The sequence below is a fragment of the Chinchilla lanigera genome, unplaced genomic scaffold, assembly GCF_000276665.1.
Source record: "Chinchilla lanigera isolate Chin_1 unplaced genomic scaffold, ChiLan1.0 scaffold00044, whole genome shotgun sequence".
Taxonomy (NCBI): domain Eukaryota; kingdom Metazoa; phylum Chordata; class Mammalia; order Rodentia; family Chinchillidae; genus Chinchilla; species Chinchilla lanigera.
Window position 1 is genome coordinate 13,542,622 of NW_004955445.1, and position 16,716 is coordinate 13,559,337.

General features: G+C 46.2%; 1 protein-coding gene across 1 annotated transcript in view; it reads right to left on the minus strand.

Moving 5' to 3' along the window:
- Positions 1-104: 104 nt before the first annotated feature.
- The window catches only part of Ift52 (intraflagellar transport 52), a 37,479-nt gene continuing 20,867 nt past the window's right edge, over positions 105-16,716 (minus strand). The window contains exons 8-14 of the mRNA XM_005392497.2: positions 16,472-16,558; positions 15,029-15,097; positions 12,634-12,788; positions 5,949-6,036; positions 4,758-4,866; positions 1,228-1,373; positions 105-403 (exon numbers count right to left, since the gene is read on the minus strand). Of these exons, the coding sequence (XP_005392554.1) occupies positions 356-403; positions 1,228-1,373; positions 4,758-4,866; positions 5,949-6,036; positions 12,634-12,788; positions 15,029-15,097; positions 16,472-16,558 (702 nt within the window). The 3' untranslated portion in view covers positions 105-355. The remainder of the gene's footprint in view (positions 404-1,227; positions 1,374-4,757; positions 4,867-5,948; positions 6,037-12,633; positions 12,789-15,028; positions 15,098-16,471; positions 16,559-16,716) is intronic.

A 16,716-nucleotide genomic window follows, 5' to 3' on the forward strand; every position in this document is an offset into this window, starting at 1 on the left:
CAGCTAAATGATTCCCATTGTGCCACATCGTGTACACACCTTCAGTGGTTGTGCAATCTTCTGTCTGGCACTCAGGGTTCCCCGAAAGTTCTTTCGTGTATTTCAACATGCTCTTTCGCATTTTCAGACAACTACCCTACTCAGGCAGAAGCACTTTCTCTCGTTGTCCCAGGACAACACCATCTAGCTCCTGAGGACAGACTGTCACATCTTAAATAACAGAAGTGAGTGCTTCAGGAGTTCAGAAGCATGGTTCACAGAGGAAAGGGGGTTTACACACTTCGGTGAGGAACTGAAGAACAATTCAAAATACAAAGAGACTCAGGAGGCAGAAAATGCTTTGGAGAGGCAGTCCTCAGAAATTGCTCTGGAATGCCATTTCACTTGTATCCACATCATGTTCCTGCGTGAGAAAATAAAGCATAGAATTTCAGTATTTCAGTACACAGCCCAAAATATCAACTCTTTGATGTTTTGAATTTTAATTTATTACCACTTATTCATTTTTTTAATAAGATTTCACTATGCAGTTCAGACTGGCCTTGAACTCACTATGTAGCCCAGGATGGCCTCAAACTGGCAGTGATCCTCATGCCTCAGCCTCCCAAGTGCTCAGATTACAGGCGTGTGCCATGTGCCACCACACCCAGCTTTGGTGTTTTGAATTTTTTTTTTTTTTTTTTGGCCTTTTTGAGACGGTTTCACTATGCAGTTCAGGCTGTCCTTGAACTCACTTTGTAACCCAGGATGGCCTCGAACTCTCAAAGATCCTCCTGCCTCAGCCTCCCGAGAGTGCTGGGATTACAGGCATGTGCCACCATGCCCACCTCAGTGTTTTGAATTTTAATTAGAGATTTTGAATCATTAATTGGGACACATAGGTTTTCTCTGGCTTTAGGACTGAACTCAACCTAAGAGTTAATTTTTTCCCCCAGGACAGGGTTTCTGAGCCCTGCCCACCACCCACCACGATGAGAGACAGCAAATGCAATCGAAGGCATTGGTAGAAAGACCACCGCAGACTCCTCCTCCTCGCTTTGGGTGTCTGCCCTCCATGCTGCTGAAGCAAGTACTGTTGGGAATCTACCCAAGCCCCAACCCACATTTCCCTGCAGAGCGCTGTGAAATTAATAAATACTCACAGAGCTAGTAAGTGACAAACACAGCCTATAGATGCTACTACTACCTGAGGGGCTCCCACCTCCGGGAGCGTCCTAGGCTGTGTACCTGGTTCAGCTTCTTGAATTCCACCACTTGGAAGAAGATGTGCTCGAGGATGTGTTTGGCATCCTGTTGATCCTTTGGTAGCTTGCTGGTTACTCCAAGAATGTCACCACACTTCCTGACGTAGAATTCCAGGTCCTCCTCAGTACCTAAGCACAGTTTGGGTAGTTAGCGTAACTCTTGCCGTCTGTCCTGCCCAAAGTAAGGACTGGGTGTGTTTTAGGTGTTCTTTACAGACTTTCTACATCTCTCAAGATTACTCACCACTTCCCAGGGTGATAGGGCTACAGGACTTGAATAGTGACAAACTCTACAGATATCAGACGTGCTGCTTTTATAAATTAGGAGAAAAGCAATAATCTTCTTAAAAGGCTGAGGACAGGAAGATCATTGAGAGTTCAAGGCTAGCCTGAGCTACACAGTGAGATCAAGGCCAGCTTGGACCACATACAGAGATCCTTCTCAAAAACCAGGAAGAAAAAAAAGCAAGACCTGTCTCAAAAAACTAGAAAAGGTGGACTGGTTCTAGTTGTAGCTTTCCTAATCCCCAAATCCAGCATTCCGACATTATAATGTATAAGCGCAACCAGCTGGAAGTCAAGTTACTAATTCTTTTTTTTTTTCAGGTTTTTTTTTTTTTTCCTGGTACTGGAAATCGAACACACGACCTCGCACTTGCCAGGCAGGTGCTCTGCTGCTGAGCTAAATCTCCAGCCCACTAATTATTTTTTAAAATTGCATTCATTATAAGATTGTTATAGAAAAGAGAATCATCCCTAATTCCACTAACACCTCTCTGTGAAGACATTCGCAGCAGCCTTTTCTGGCGGGGTGGGGAATGCTGATGGGGGTTAAACCCAGAGTCTTTTGCACTGAGCTACACCCCTAACCTGTTTGCTACTTTGAGACAGGTTCTTGCTAAGTGACCAAATGGACCACACTGGACTGGAACTTGACATCTTTCTGCCTTAGCATCCCACAGTGCTGGGGATTATCGGTGTGAACCACAACATCTGGCCTCAGCAACTCTGTATCTAGGTTGGAGATGCATTACTGCCGTTCTCCCACTAGACTGACTTTCTTTTCTTCCCTCTGATTTACATTTTTTATTTTGATTTATTTATGTATTTATTTATTTTGGTTTTTGAGACAGGATCTTACTATGTAGTTCAGGCTGGCTTTGAACTCACTGTGTAACCCAGGATGGCCTTGGACTTATGGTGATCCTCCTGCCTCAGCCTTCCCAGTACTAGGATTACAGGCATATACCACTTGCCCAGCTAATTTACATTTTTAATTTTTATTTATTTATTCATTCATATTTGTCTTTTTTCAGAGCCAGGAATTGAACTCAGGACCTTGTGCTTGCCAGGCAGGCGTTGTACTGCTGAGCTAAACCCCCAGCCCCCTATTTTTGTCTCTTTGAGACAGGGTCTCGCTATGCAGTTCAGAGGCTTTTGAGCTCATTCTGTAGCCCAGGCTAGTCTCCAGCTCACAATGATCTTCCTGCCTCAGCCTTCTGAGTGCTGGGATTACAGGCATGCACCACCATGCCGGCTCAAAATATAATAGTTCTGTAAATTGCTTTCATCATTTTTGTTTTTTTCAGTGCTGGGGATTGAACAGAGGCCCTCACACATCTAGGCAAGTGCTCTACCCTGAGCTCCATCCCTGGCCCTTGCCTTCTTGCCCTCATCATTTAATCCACCATGGATATTTCACATTAAAGCTTACGCTCTACAACTTTCTTTTAATAGATGTATAATATCCCACTTTATTTCATAATAATTTAAATCAACCCCTTTACTAATGGATGAATGTTAGACCATTTCAAATTTGTGTTTTGTTTTGTTTTTGTCTTTTTGAGACAGGGTCTTGCTATGCAGTTCAGGCTGGTCTTGAGCTCACTTTGTTACCCAGGCTGGCCTCAAACTCACAAAGACCCCCCAGCCTCAGCCTCTTGAGTGCTGCGATGACAGGTGTGTTCCACCATCCCTGGCTATTTCTAGTTTTTAATGCTGTAGCTTATATCTACACAGCTGTATCATTTTTGTTCTGTACTTCTACAAGGGTTTCCATAGGCTAAAGCATCTGATTCTTCACAGATCCACCATACTTTTTGAATTAATCCTTGTGTCTTTTTTTTTTTTTTTTTCCCTGGTACTGGGAATCAAACTCACGACCTTGCGCTTGCCAGGCAGGTGCTGTGCTGCTTGAGCTAAATCCCCAGCCCCAATCCTTGTGTCTTTTTGTTTGTGTTTATTTGTTTTCAAAGTGGCAGACCAGTGTTCCCACCCTGAGCTACGCATGAGGGAATAAGCCCTCCCTGTTAACATTCCAGTATGTATTCCGAGATCGCCTTGAACTCACTATGTAGCCAAGGCTGGCCCTGCACTTGGAGCAATCCTCCTGCCTCAGACTCCTGAGTGCTAGGGTTCTAGGCATGTGCTACCATGTCCAACTAATCTTTATGTTTACTGAAGTTTACTGCCTGGCACCTACCACAATGCCTGGCAGAGACCAGAGATTCAATAGTATTTTATTTACATTGAACTATTTCCATTTTTGCGTATGCCCTTTTGGTCTTTGGGTACGAAGAAATCTGTTCACATAGTAGGGATCCAACTGTGCAGATTTGTGTCTTACTGTCTTCATTAGGATTATTTCTTAAATTCTGTCCATGTTACTTCCTGGCCTTTGTAAATCTCTGTCATTGTGACTACACACTGACCCACCACCAACTGAATGTGACACAATTTTCTACCACGCTCCTGCTCGTGGACACTGAGGCTACTCCCAATTTTATTGTCTTTGTAAAATAAATAGAGTAGATGTCATCTGTGTACCTTCATCGATCTCCTCAGATTCAGTTCCTAGGAGCAGGGTCGCCGTGTCAGCGCGGACAGGTGCGTGTGTACAGGCTTGTTTGCAGTGTTGGAGGCAGGGCACATCGGAGGAGCCAACAGTCTGGAGCACCTCACCCTGGAGCCATGCGGCCTGCAGGCTCATCCCTTCACTCACAGCTCAGTGTGGGCGCACTGCTCCACCATTTTGAAATCTCTATGATCCTCGGGCCCTGATGCATCTTTCTTTTCTTCTTTTCATTTGTTTTTAAAATTTTTGTTTTTATGAGCACATGTTTACAACAAATAATGCTTACATTCATTGTGGGCCTGACTCATTTTTCTTAGCTAACTGTTCTTAGGACCAGTGACCCAGATTTGCTAGGTAGCAGCCAGGGTCAAGACTCAGCCTGGTCACTCAGTAAGTCAGAACTAAGGGATGACACGGGTCGAAGCTGAGACCTTTGGCTTTCTGCTTAGCACCATGTTCTGACGCATGGAGATAACCAGCCTTGAGAAAAAACAACCAGTATCGTTCACATGGAATGAACAAAAATTTAACTTTATACATCTGCTCATATTCTGTTCTCCCCAAATAATCTCTAAGCTTCTCTCACAGCAAATCTCAGAGGTTTAGGGGTAAGTAATACTCATAAAAGAAAACAAAATTTTAAAATCAGCCAAACTTACACTTATTGGTAATCTGAGCAAGCCGCGCCTTCTCAGAAGAAAATGTCTCATCTAAGTCAAACAGTTCCAGAGGAGGAGGTGGCAACTCCCTGAAGCTGGGAGGGAAAACCTAAAGGAAACAGTCTTTCATAAGAGTTATCTACAGCCACAGCTAAGGGCGCCGAGACACATGGGAAATGAGAGGCCAGCTCGGCCCCTCCCCTGCTTTGAGCCACCCGAACTCCCATCACCTCCTCCTGCCCTCCCCCGCTAGACCCAGGTCAAGCAAGACCATGAATCCCTTGCCAGCAACCAAACGGACCGCGCTCACTGCACCATCAAACTGAACAAGCCGGCCCACCGCGCCAGTGAACTGAGCACAGTGGCGCCAAGCTGAAGACCTGGGTTTGTGTGGAAAACCTCATTATACGGCTGGTTCTTATTTAATCTTGAGTTCTCTAGGGGCAGACATTATTCGGAGAAGCAAATGTAGATTAGGATAGAAAGTATTGAATTTAAAGTCAGAATGCATAGGTATGAACCAGTGCTGTGCTGGTAAATATTTTATTACTAGTTCTCAAAAAAAGGTAAAAAAAAACTAATTTGTAATATTTTCTATGATTTCAATACTCCTATCACTGCCAATTTCAAACTAGCAAGTTAAAGCCAACTGGCTCATAAAATTCCAGAATGCACTGGGACAGGAAAAAATAAGGCAGGTTGAACTAATGTTGGACCAGAAAGTTTTTAAAAAATACCTTGTCTGCACATGACTATCCCCTGGGCTGCTGGGACTTGTGCTATGAACCTGAGTGTCCAATGCCTGAAAGCCAGCACAAAGCTTTTCTTATCTTCCACCTTCTCACGCAGGGGATCAAACCCAGCGCCTCATGCCTGCCAGGCTGGTGCTGTACCACTGAGCTACATCCTAGCCCAGCTTTTCTCTTTACCCAGGCACTCTCATATATGCCCTCCAGTCCTATAAGGCGGAAAATGTTAAATAGCCAGAAAAGTCCACACCTTTGAATCTTCACCTGGAAGCCCCTAAAGAATAAGAACAGTTTTGGTGCCTGAGGGTGTTCAGAAGCCAAGCACTATGACACCACGAGGAACACCACAGTGGCACGTGGGAGGATCTACAGTGAGGGTTCCGTGGGTGAGGAGAGAGTAAACAATGAGGCTCTGCAGCAGGACCCCCAAACAGCTACTCACAGCAGGCTGAAGGGCAGGCTGTGGTGTCTCAAATTGAGGTTGGATGAGCTGCAGCGGTTCATGTTTCACATTTAGCTGCTCATGAGCCCTGTGTGAATAATACAACAAAAAAGCAGGGTTCAGGGTGAGACACCTCAGTACACATCTAAGTGACTGTGCTGTATGGTGCTCCATCGAAGATGGTGATTCAAGTTAGGTGTGGTGGTGCACACCTGTAACCCCAGTACTCTAGGAGGCTGAGGTAGGAGGGTTATAAGTTCGAGCCCAGCTTCATTAAGGGCAACTGAATGAAGACCCTGTCTCAATAAAAAGAGTTAGGGATATAGCTCAGTGTGAAGGCCCTGGGTTCATACTTTTTTCTCTGAAAAAGAGAAAAAAAAAAAGGTTCAGCCCTATTTTAGAAAATAAAAAAAAATGAGTAAATGTTGTTTATTGAGAACTGAGAGAAAAGTTTTATCTCAGGTTTCTTCTATGTAGCCTTTTGGTTTTTACCTGATACACAACATGGCCCACATAGTTCATTGTGTTTCTTTATTTGTTTATCAAGAGACAAGACTCATGTCTGAAGTCTGCTTCCAGCAAGAGAACAGATCTGTAAGATGCTGTACACTTCCTTTTTTTTTGTCTTTTTGAGACAGGGTCTCGCTATGCAGTCCAGGCTGGCCTTGGGCTTTGTATCCCAGGCTGGTCTTGAACTTGCAATGATCCTCCTGCCTCACCCTCCCCGAGTGCTGGGATTATAGGTGTGCGCCACCATGCCCGGCAAAACGCTATACACTTGTGTGTGTTCATTCACTCAACAGACATTACTGAATACCTACGATGTCTCAGGTACTTTTATACCATAAGAAAAAGTGCCTAAGCAGCAGTGGAAGAGACCATGGCAGGTCACTGAGGGTGCATCCCTAGTTCTTTTTATAATTTTTCATTTTGAGATAGGGTCTTGCTACATTGCTCAGGCTGAGCTTGAACTTGCAATTCTCTGGTCTCAGCTTCCTGGAATGCTGAGATTACAGCATGTAACACCACCACCTAATCATATTATTATTATTATTTTTGTTTGTTTTTTTTTTCCAGTACCAGGAATCGAACTCACGACCTTGCACTTGCCAGGCGCTGTGCCACTGAGCTCAATCCCCAGCCCCATACCACCTAATCTTAAAACAAAATTTGTATATGGCAGAAGGGAAAGAATGAACAACAAAGCTAAACACAAATGTGGGAAATGAGGCTGAGCTTCTACTTATTTTCCCAATACTCTGGCTTGAACTGTGGCACTGCATTTTCACTACACCACGTCTTACTCTCCAACACATCCGACCCTGAATTCTGAGAGCACAGACTCCACACTGTTTGTCTCTTCCTTATACCCATAGGGATGAACAAATATGGGAAGAACAAATGAAGTTACTATAGTTCATATAAACAGTTAAAAGCCTAACAATTCTAACTCATAAAAGAGAGTTTAAAAAACATTACTAGTGAGCCAGGCATGGTGGTGCATGCCTGTAATCTCAGCACTTTGGGAGGCTGAGGCAGGAGGACTGCCATGAATTGGAGGCCATCCTGGGCTACACAGTGAGTTCAAGGCCAGCCTCAATTAGAATGAGATCCTGTCTCAAAACAAAACAAAATAAAAACAAAAACAAAATGAAACTAACATTACTAGCAAATAAAAACACCCAAGAGCACCATACAAACACAGACACCCATTGGCGTAGTATGAAAGACAAATGTAATTAAGAAAGCTGTTTGCTGGGTATGGTGGTACACACCTGTAATCCCATCAGTCTGGAAGGTTTGAGCCCAGCCTGAGCAATTTAGGAACTCAGACGCTTTTTGTAGACAAATGATCCATGCTCAAGGTTAACCATCTTCTTCCCTGTTTCTCTCGCCCTGTCTGTGTGTCTCTCTCTGTCTGGGCCGGGGACGTAGCTCAGGGGCAAAGCGCCTGCCTGTCTCTGTCTCTCAGGTAGTGGAGATTAAACCCAGAGCCTTCTCACTGAACTACATTTCCAGCTCTTTTTTAAGACAGGGTCACTGAGTCGCTAAACTGCCCAGGCTGGACTCAAACTCATGTTTCTCCTGCCTCAGCCTCCCAGAATGCTGGAATTAGGTGTGCAGCACCACACCCTCTACAACCATTCCCCTCATACTTTCATACGCTATCCATTTTCCTCTCTCCTGGAATATTCTCACCAACATAAAAATACCTCATGACTTCTTCCATCTAAAACACACCTTCTGGGCCTTATTTCCTCCAGCTAGGTACCGCCTCCTACCGTCACCCTTGCTTTGTTCTTCCTGGTGGCAAAGGACCTCAAAAGAGTTGTCTATATCTGCTACCTCCAATTCCTCAGTCACTCTCTCTGTGTTGTTATTGTTGTTGTTTTTGAGAATTGATCTTGCTATGTTGCCTAGGCTGTCCTCCAACTCAAGATCTTCCTGCCTCAGCCTCTGGCATAGCTGGGATTTACAGGCATCAGCATGCCCAGGTGTTGTTCTCTCTTAAACCAACTCCAAACAAGCTTTCACTTGGCCACTTCACCACCAACACCCTGTCGAGGTGACTTCCACAGTGGTAAATCAAATGCTGAACAACCAGTGTCTCAGCCTCAGTTTACATGACCTGTCAGCAGCATCCAGTGCTGCTGACCACACTCTCACGTGACTCTCAGGCACCATCATCGGTTTTCTTTCCATCTAGCTGGGTGTTCCTTTCCCATCTCCTCTGTTGGGTTCTCCATTTCTTTCTAACTTCTGAACCCTGGGGTGCCCCAGGGCTTCATACCTGGTCTTTTCTGCTTCTGTGTCCACCCTTGTACCCTTTGTGAGCGCATCCAGTCTCCTGCCTTTAAATACTGTATATGACATCGCATCCAATTTAACAATCCACCAAATATAATGTACGTCATTATCTAAAGTTTACTGAGGAGGAGGAGAAAATGCTGCCAGTTAAACTAACATATCATCCATTGTAAGACTCGCCCCAATTTTCTAGATATGAAAATGGGGAAAGTCTGCACTGCAGATGAAATACAGGTGGGCTCCTAAATTCCCACATTTAAATCTCTGGCCCAAATACCCCTTCTGACCACCAGCTAACATATAGCTGCCACTCTTCATCTGGATGCCTTGTAGACATCTCACCCAGGTACACCTCCACCTGAACTTCCGTTCTTCCTGCCGAATCTCCTCAGTCCTTCCCGGCCCCCCTCTTGCAACCTCAGCCTTCTAACCCCTCACCTCTGCCACCCTTCTCGCTCAGGCCCATCATGTGGCCTCTACCTGCTACTATCTCCCTGCTACTCCCGGCTGGCACCAGCATCATCTCATTCCTCGGGCCCTGTGATTGCTTCCCTTTAGTCCTTGCTTCCACTCCTGCTCCCTGTCTTTAAAGAAGTACTAAATGCTCAGGGGCTCTTTCCAGCCAGAGTAAAGCCTGAGCAAGTCTTCATGAAAGCCTGTGAGGCCACACCTGATGTGCTCCCGAACTCCACCGTTCCTCATCTTCTCCATCCTCATTTCTGCTGCAGCCACAGTGGCCTTTTGGCTCTGCCTTGACCACATCAGGCACCCTCCCCCTTGAGGGTCTCCGGTCTGGCTGTCTCCTCTGCCCAGTGCTCTGGCCCCAGGTATCCACATGGCTCACTTCCTCCAAGTTTTTGCTCAAACATCACCTTCTCAAGGTGACACATCCTGACCATCCTATTAAAAACGCAATCAGCTGCAGTACCTTCACCCCAGAAGTCAGCTGATGCACTCGTATGTTATCATCTTCTGACACAGCCTTTAATTCACACACACACACACACCTTAATGCCTGTCCTGCCAGAAAATAAGCTCCAGAAGGGCAAAGATACTTGCTACTAGGTTTCCTGAATTCCAAGAGAAGAGCCTGGAACAGCAGCTTGCCAAAAACATTTGCTGAATAGGTAGCTAAGAAATGAAAGGGATAATGGCGGAATATTTATTAATTCTACAAATATTCACCAAATGCCCAGTATTGCTGGGTCCTAGCTGATGACGACTGCAGGTTGGCAATAAGGCTGTTGTCCAGATTTGCCATGCCGTGGGGAAGGAAGACAAGTTAAAAGCCGCTGTCTTTGGGTAGTGAAATTCAGGGGTTAGAAGCGGCCTTCGGCCCCTCTCTGGACTACCCTGCTAGATATGTCTCCTCCCTGTTGCCTCCTGGGATGCTGCTCTCCACAGGTACCCTGCACCTCAATCTGCTTCCCCAGCTTCTAGCACCGGCCTTCTTCTGCCCCGCAAACAGCAGCAGTCTTGAAGTCCTGCCCTGAGCCCAACTCCCAGTCTGGTGCTGTCCCTGGATGCGCCAGCCCTTCTCACGGCGCCCCGCACTGCCTTACCCACCTCTTCCTCTCTGAACTAGTTCTGCTGCACTCTCACCCAAGGACCCGCTCGGCCACACTACATGAGAGTGCCCTGAAAAGAGCCCACTTGTCTTTCTTTTCTGTCCTTCCTTCCTTCCTTTCCTTCATTTCTCTTCCTCCCTCCCTTCCTTCTTTCTCTTCTAGCTTTCTTCCTTTCTTTTCTTCCCTCCCTTCCTCCCTCCCACCCACATTCCTTCTTCCCTTCCTTCCTTTCCTACTAGAGATTGAACCTGGGGCCTTCACACATGTCCCTTGCTCTTGCTTTGTAATTTTTTTTTTTTTTTTTGGTCTTTTTGAGACAGGGTCTCACTATGCAGTTCAGGCTGGCCTTAAACTCATTTTTGTCGCCCAGGCTGGTCTCGAACTCACAATGACCCTCCTGCCTCAGCTTTCCGAGTGCTAGGATAGTATTTTATTTTGAGACAAGTTCTTACTAAGTCACTAATTTGCTTAGGCTGAGCTTGACCTCGTGATCCTCTTGCCTCAGCCCCCAAGTACTGAGATTACAGGAGTACACCATCTTCCTAGCTGCTTTCTTCTTCCTGCATTCTTAGTGCTGGTCGGCAGCATTACTGTTTCCCAGAGCTCCAGGGAGAAATCGCTCTTGGATTTGTCCTGTCCGTCGAGGCTTCCATGGCACAAGTTTCATGGATTCTTTCTCCCTTAACATCTTCTAAACCCACAGCTACTGCTCTTCCTGGCTCCAGCTTCCTGTCCTCCACATCAGCTACAAGTCACCTAACTGCTTTCTTCACTTCCACTTTTCTAGATTCCAATTAATTATACAAACTGTCGCAAGGGGCTGGGGATTTAGCTCAGCGGCACAGCGCCTGCCTGGCAAGCGTGAGGTTGTGAGTTTGATTCCCGGTACCAGAAAAAAAACAAAAACAAAAACAAAAACCCTAACTGCTAAACCATTCCTTTGGTCTCAAACTGTTGCAAGAAATTGTTTCGGCTGTTTTTTGGAAAACAGATTCAAGCCCCTCTAGTCCCTCCAGGAGAGGTGTCCTAGTTCCCACCCTGTATCTGGCCCCGTGCCTGAACACACTGCACATGTGAGTGTCCAGGGCTCACAGTGCAGAGCACTCTCTCCCGATGCCCCTGTCCATCTCCCGAAACCCTTCTCGCTCCTGAAAGCACAGTGTTAAGCAGACACTGGCCTTAAATACTTGCTGACATCGTCAGTGGATGGCTAACAGAGCAGTTCTTTCATAAGCTCCTCAGTCAGAGTCAAATTCCCTTTCTTCACTATGCCCCCTGCTGCCAGTTTATCCTTCACACTGAGGGTCTGAACAGTAAGCCTGTATCAGAGCCTCGGTCTGCCTCCCGCATAACAATGGAAATGTCAGGCACAGTGCCTGGCACAGGAGGCACTCAGTTTTGTTCAACTTTGCACCTAAGTAGAGGGGCAGGAAGACACATATCTATCGCTGTGTCCCAAGTATCTCCAGTCTTTGGTTTATTCAGATTCTGTGCCAGGCCAAGCATACTAAAAAATGTTATTCCCTGATCCTGTTATCAGGGATAGAAAACAAAGAAATAAGTAATAAAACAGGAGAGTGCACTGGCTTGAAAGTCACTGTAGCCTAGCTTTACATTCCTGATCCCTCTTTGGTTTTATTTTTTTTTAGACAGGGTCTCACTATGTAGTCCAGGCTGGCCTTGAACTCACCATGTAGTCCAGGCTGCAGTGATTCTCCTGCCTCAGCTGCCAAGTGCTGGAATTACAGGCATGCGCCACCATGCCAAGTTTTCTTTGTTTTCTTTTTGCGGTGCTGGGGATGGAACCTAGGGCCTTGTACATGCAAGGCAAGAGGTCTACCACTGAGCCACATCCACAGGACCCTTTAACCCACTTTAAAACACTATTTCCCCTTCTTTAAACCCGAGGTTTCTCAAGTAGAAATGAGGCCAGTGACTCAGAGAGCTCCGAAGGCATTAAGGGACGTAACAGCCTAAGTGCCTGCAGGACCAACTACATCAGTTTACTGTGGGCTTCTGAGACTTTCGAGCTTCTGTGCCAAAACCTGCAAAGGTCCTGGACTCGAATGAAAAAGACCGGTCACCCCAAAGGCCTGGTTCAGAGCCTGGAACAGTGGGGGCTCATGTCTGCTGGGCTACGTTCTCTCACCCACCACACAACCCTGCCTTTTCTGCTGACTTTTTCTCAGACCTGAGAACGCGTTCGCCGGCCATGCTTTCCGTAACCCCCACTCCTGTCCCCAGGCTCATGATTTCAAAGCAAACACAGAAAGCACTGCGCTGCAGCTCCGAGAGCATCGCGTACTGACTTGATGACCTTGAGGAGGGAGGTGGTGTCCAGCTGGTAAATAGACAAATCAAAAAGGGTGGTGAAGTCGCGTGGGTTCTCATCGCCCTCCTGGAGACACACGCGTAACCGCTCTGACAGGGTGGCGGTGTCGGGCAGCATCATGTAATCGGAGATCTGAAAACCACAAGAGGTTCCTTTCAGTAGAGCAGCAACAAGAGTTTGTTTGGTCAAGTCTCCACCAGCTCCTTCTCAGTCTGCCAGATTTATACTCTTTTTCCCGCGATTTCATGATCACTGGCAACTAACCTTTAAATAGGCCATTTTAAGTACAAAGAGGAACGAATCTCACTTGGCTACACCTCGAGGCCAGCTAAGCCCAGCTCTCCAGTTCGCACACAGCTGGCCACAGCTGGAGAGGAGCAGTCATGCTTACTGGACTCCTTTCAGCTTTGCCATCTCACATCCTGAGAACTGTAATCAGCTCTACCCTGCGAGTCCACTCCCGCTCCATTCTCCAAGGCAACAGTCGCCTGTGTCACTTCCACAGCCCAAACAATATTCCTTTACACAGTCTTAGCAGATGAGTTTTCTATTTTAGTGACAAAATACAGGCGATCAGAAAACAAAGTTCACAAACTCCCACTGCTACCTGCGGCCCCACCAGCACGTGAGCCACAGCGACTGCTCTCCGTCCTGTTAGACACATAACCACCTGTGATGCCAGCCCAGGTGCCCTTCCCCTCACACACCAGACCCAAGCCTCTCCCCCAGCCAGGGACAGCTCCTAACATTGTCAAGAGCCCTTAACAACAACACAGACCCCATTCTGGTAACAGTAAAAGACCAGGGCACTAAATGTCCATTGGTAGAAGACTTAAATATGGTACAGTACTTAGTAAGACCTTGTCTCAAAATAAAGAATTTAGGGCTAGGCATCGTGGTACACGCCTGTAATGCCAGCACTCAGGAGGCTGAGGCAGGAGGCTCACCATGAATTCAACACCAACCTGTACTACATAGCGAGACCCTGTATCAAAAAACAAAACAAAACAAAACAATTTTAAAAGGCTGGGGATATAACTCAGTGTGAAAGCCTTAGGTTGAATCCATAGTGCCACAGCAAAAACAAAACAACCCAAAAAAACCCTCCCAATCCTCAAACCTTTTAAAAGGAAAACAACAACAAAAAAACCAAGGTAAGAGTATAAACAAAAAAATGCTGGGGCCAGAGATATAGCTCAGTGGCAGAGCACCTGCCTGGCAAGTGCAAGGTCCTGAGTTTGATTCCTGGTACCAAAAAAAAAAAAAAAAGAAAAAGTTCTCCCCAGCAATACGTTTCAGACAGTTTGGCCCCCAACAGGACAGCAGCTTGACAGCAGCAGCACTACCAAGGGCACTAGAGATGCCAGATATAACTCAGATGCAGCAAGGAGACAAGGGATGGGCCAGCACTCCCAAAGGTCTGAGACCGATTCCCTTATCTCTCTGCACAGAGGCTCCCACAAAATTTGAGTTCACAGAACCATCGAGGCCTGAGAGACCCAGACAGCAACACAGAAATGTGCTACCAGGACCACTGGTTTTCAAGACTCCTTGGGAGATTTTTTTTTTTTTTTTGTCTTTTTGAGACAGGGTCTCGCTACGCAGTTCAGGCTGGCCTTGAACTCACTTTGTAGCCCAGGCTGGTCTGGAACTCACAAATATCCTCCTGCCTCAGCCTCCCAAGTGCTAGGATTACAGGTGTGCGCGACCATGCCCAGCTTTCCTTGGGAGATTTTGAGATTAAAATTTGTTAGGTAAATTCCAGCTCCTTATCGCATTATAAGACTTTATTAAATACTGTTTGAAACAGTATTTTCTGGGTTTGAAATCCCCTCCAATTATAACATGATGTGGTCTGAACTCATAGGAAGTTCAGATTTTCAGGCTTTTTTACTTTGCAGTGTTACTGGACGCAGCATTTAACTCTCCAAAGCCTTACAATACAAAGTGCCTTTTCTACCAGGTCTTAAATCTTAACACCCCCACAATCTTCCTCTGGCTGCCTACGGACAGGGTGTTTCTGAATCAGTCCAGTGTTGTGTGGTGGACAGTGAACAAGGGTGACAGGCTCCTCCTGCCTCAGCCTCCCAAGTGCTGGGATTACACAGGTGCGCCACCATGCTTGGACTTGGCCCTTTGTAAATATTATTTTGAGACATGATCTTGCTAAGTGGCCCAGGTTGGACTCAAACTAGTGATCCTCCAGTCTCACCTTCCCCAAGAGCTGGACTTACACCCTGTGCCACCACGTTCAGCCCCACAGGTTTTACAGATATGACCGAGATAAATTGTTTTGGAACTGTTTGAGGTGGTGCCGAGATGTTGGGCCCATTTTTCATTTAAACATCTTCTAATGATTCCCAGTGTCCTACCTCTGGGTCCTCAGCATCAATCTGGTTCAGGTGGATGTCTCCTGTTGTGAGCCACTGGAAAACAACATCCTAGATTTTAAAAATAAACACAGAATTAGACACCTGACTATCTGATTTTTTTTTTTTTTTTTGTCTTTTTGAGACAGGGTCTCACTATGCAGTTCAAGCTGGCCTTGAGCTCCCTTTGTAGCCCAGGCCAGTCTTGAACTCACAAGGATCCTCCTGCCTCAGCCTCCCGAGTGCTGGGATTACAGGCATGCACCACCACACCTGACTGACACCTGATTATTTGAGAAAGCTGAAGGTTAAAAATCAGAAAATTAAAACAATCAAGATGGAAAAAGAGTAAGCCAGCAATTCAAAACAGATATCTAGCCTTCTATTGGTGAAATCATGTGAAAACTTAACCTCACCACAAGCCAAAGTGTATTAAACTTGCTTACAATCCTGAAACAACCTGTTACAGTGATGACACTCTGAATAGCTTGTTCAAAGCAGAATATCTAGATCTCCTACATATATCCAGAGGCACTCGGACTTTGTGTGGATTCCATAGGAGTGAGACCTGCTCAGCTTCTCAGTGCAACACCTACAACACTGAAGGGAGGCACTTCATTGATGAAAGCCTGGCGGGCACATCTTCCTCTGGCAAGTGAGTCACTGGCACCCCACGGTGTGCAGCTGTGGCATGTTCTGTGAGACATTTGCTTCCCCGCTGTCACCTTCACAAGACACGTGTCTTTTGCACTATTTGGACAGGGCAACTTCAACATCTGCAGCTGACCCTGATGAGTCAGTGGGCAGTCCGCTCCACTTCCCGACTACGTTCCCCCGGCAGCCCTCTTCCCACCCACCCTTCTCTACCGGAATGCAGCGCTTATCTTTCCTGCCTGGCTGACTCCAGGCTCCTAAGTGGCTCTGGGATGCCTCTCCCCTCCACTCTCCACAAAACCGACGGCGGGTCTGACTGCAACTCAGGCTGCTGCAAACCCTATGGCATCTCCATACGGCTTCCGGCAGAAAGTTCGAGTTCCCTGGCTTCCACGCAGGGCGCATGCCAAGCCTCCGCACCTGTCTGGGGTTGCTCCTATCCTGACTCGGTGGGCTTGGAAACATCTTTCTGGGGTTACTAAAGAATCTACTGCCCTCTCTTGCTGTACTGTGAACTTTTTCAAAGCAGGAAATGCCTGATATAACTATATGCGTAGTGCCTGGCATATGATGGGTTCTGAATAGCTAGTTTTAAGTGAATACATGCACATATAGGTACTTTTTGAAATGACATGGAAATCAAACTTATGCCATTTACATTAATTTATTTTTAAATTTTTCTAATTTTGCAGTGCTAAACCCAGGGTCTAGCGCATACCCGGCAAGTGTTCCAACCACCAAGCTACATTCCCAGCTTGCTGAATATTAATTTGGTGAAATGGAAAAGCTTACCATGATTTTGCTGTTTTCTTCTTTATCCAAATACTGATCACTGAACATGTGACATGAGCCAAGCACCGCCAGCTTCCCCCCTTGGTTCTATTAAAGACAAAGCAGAGTCTGATAGAACACAAAGCATACTGCATATTTTCCCTTCCCCAAAATCCATCATCAGAATCAGGTTAGTTACCACAGCGATATATGTGCACCCATGTTTACAGTAGCACAATTTGTAAGAGCTAAATCTTGGAAACAAC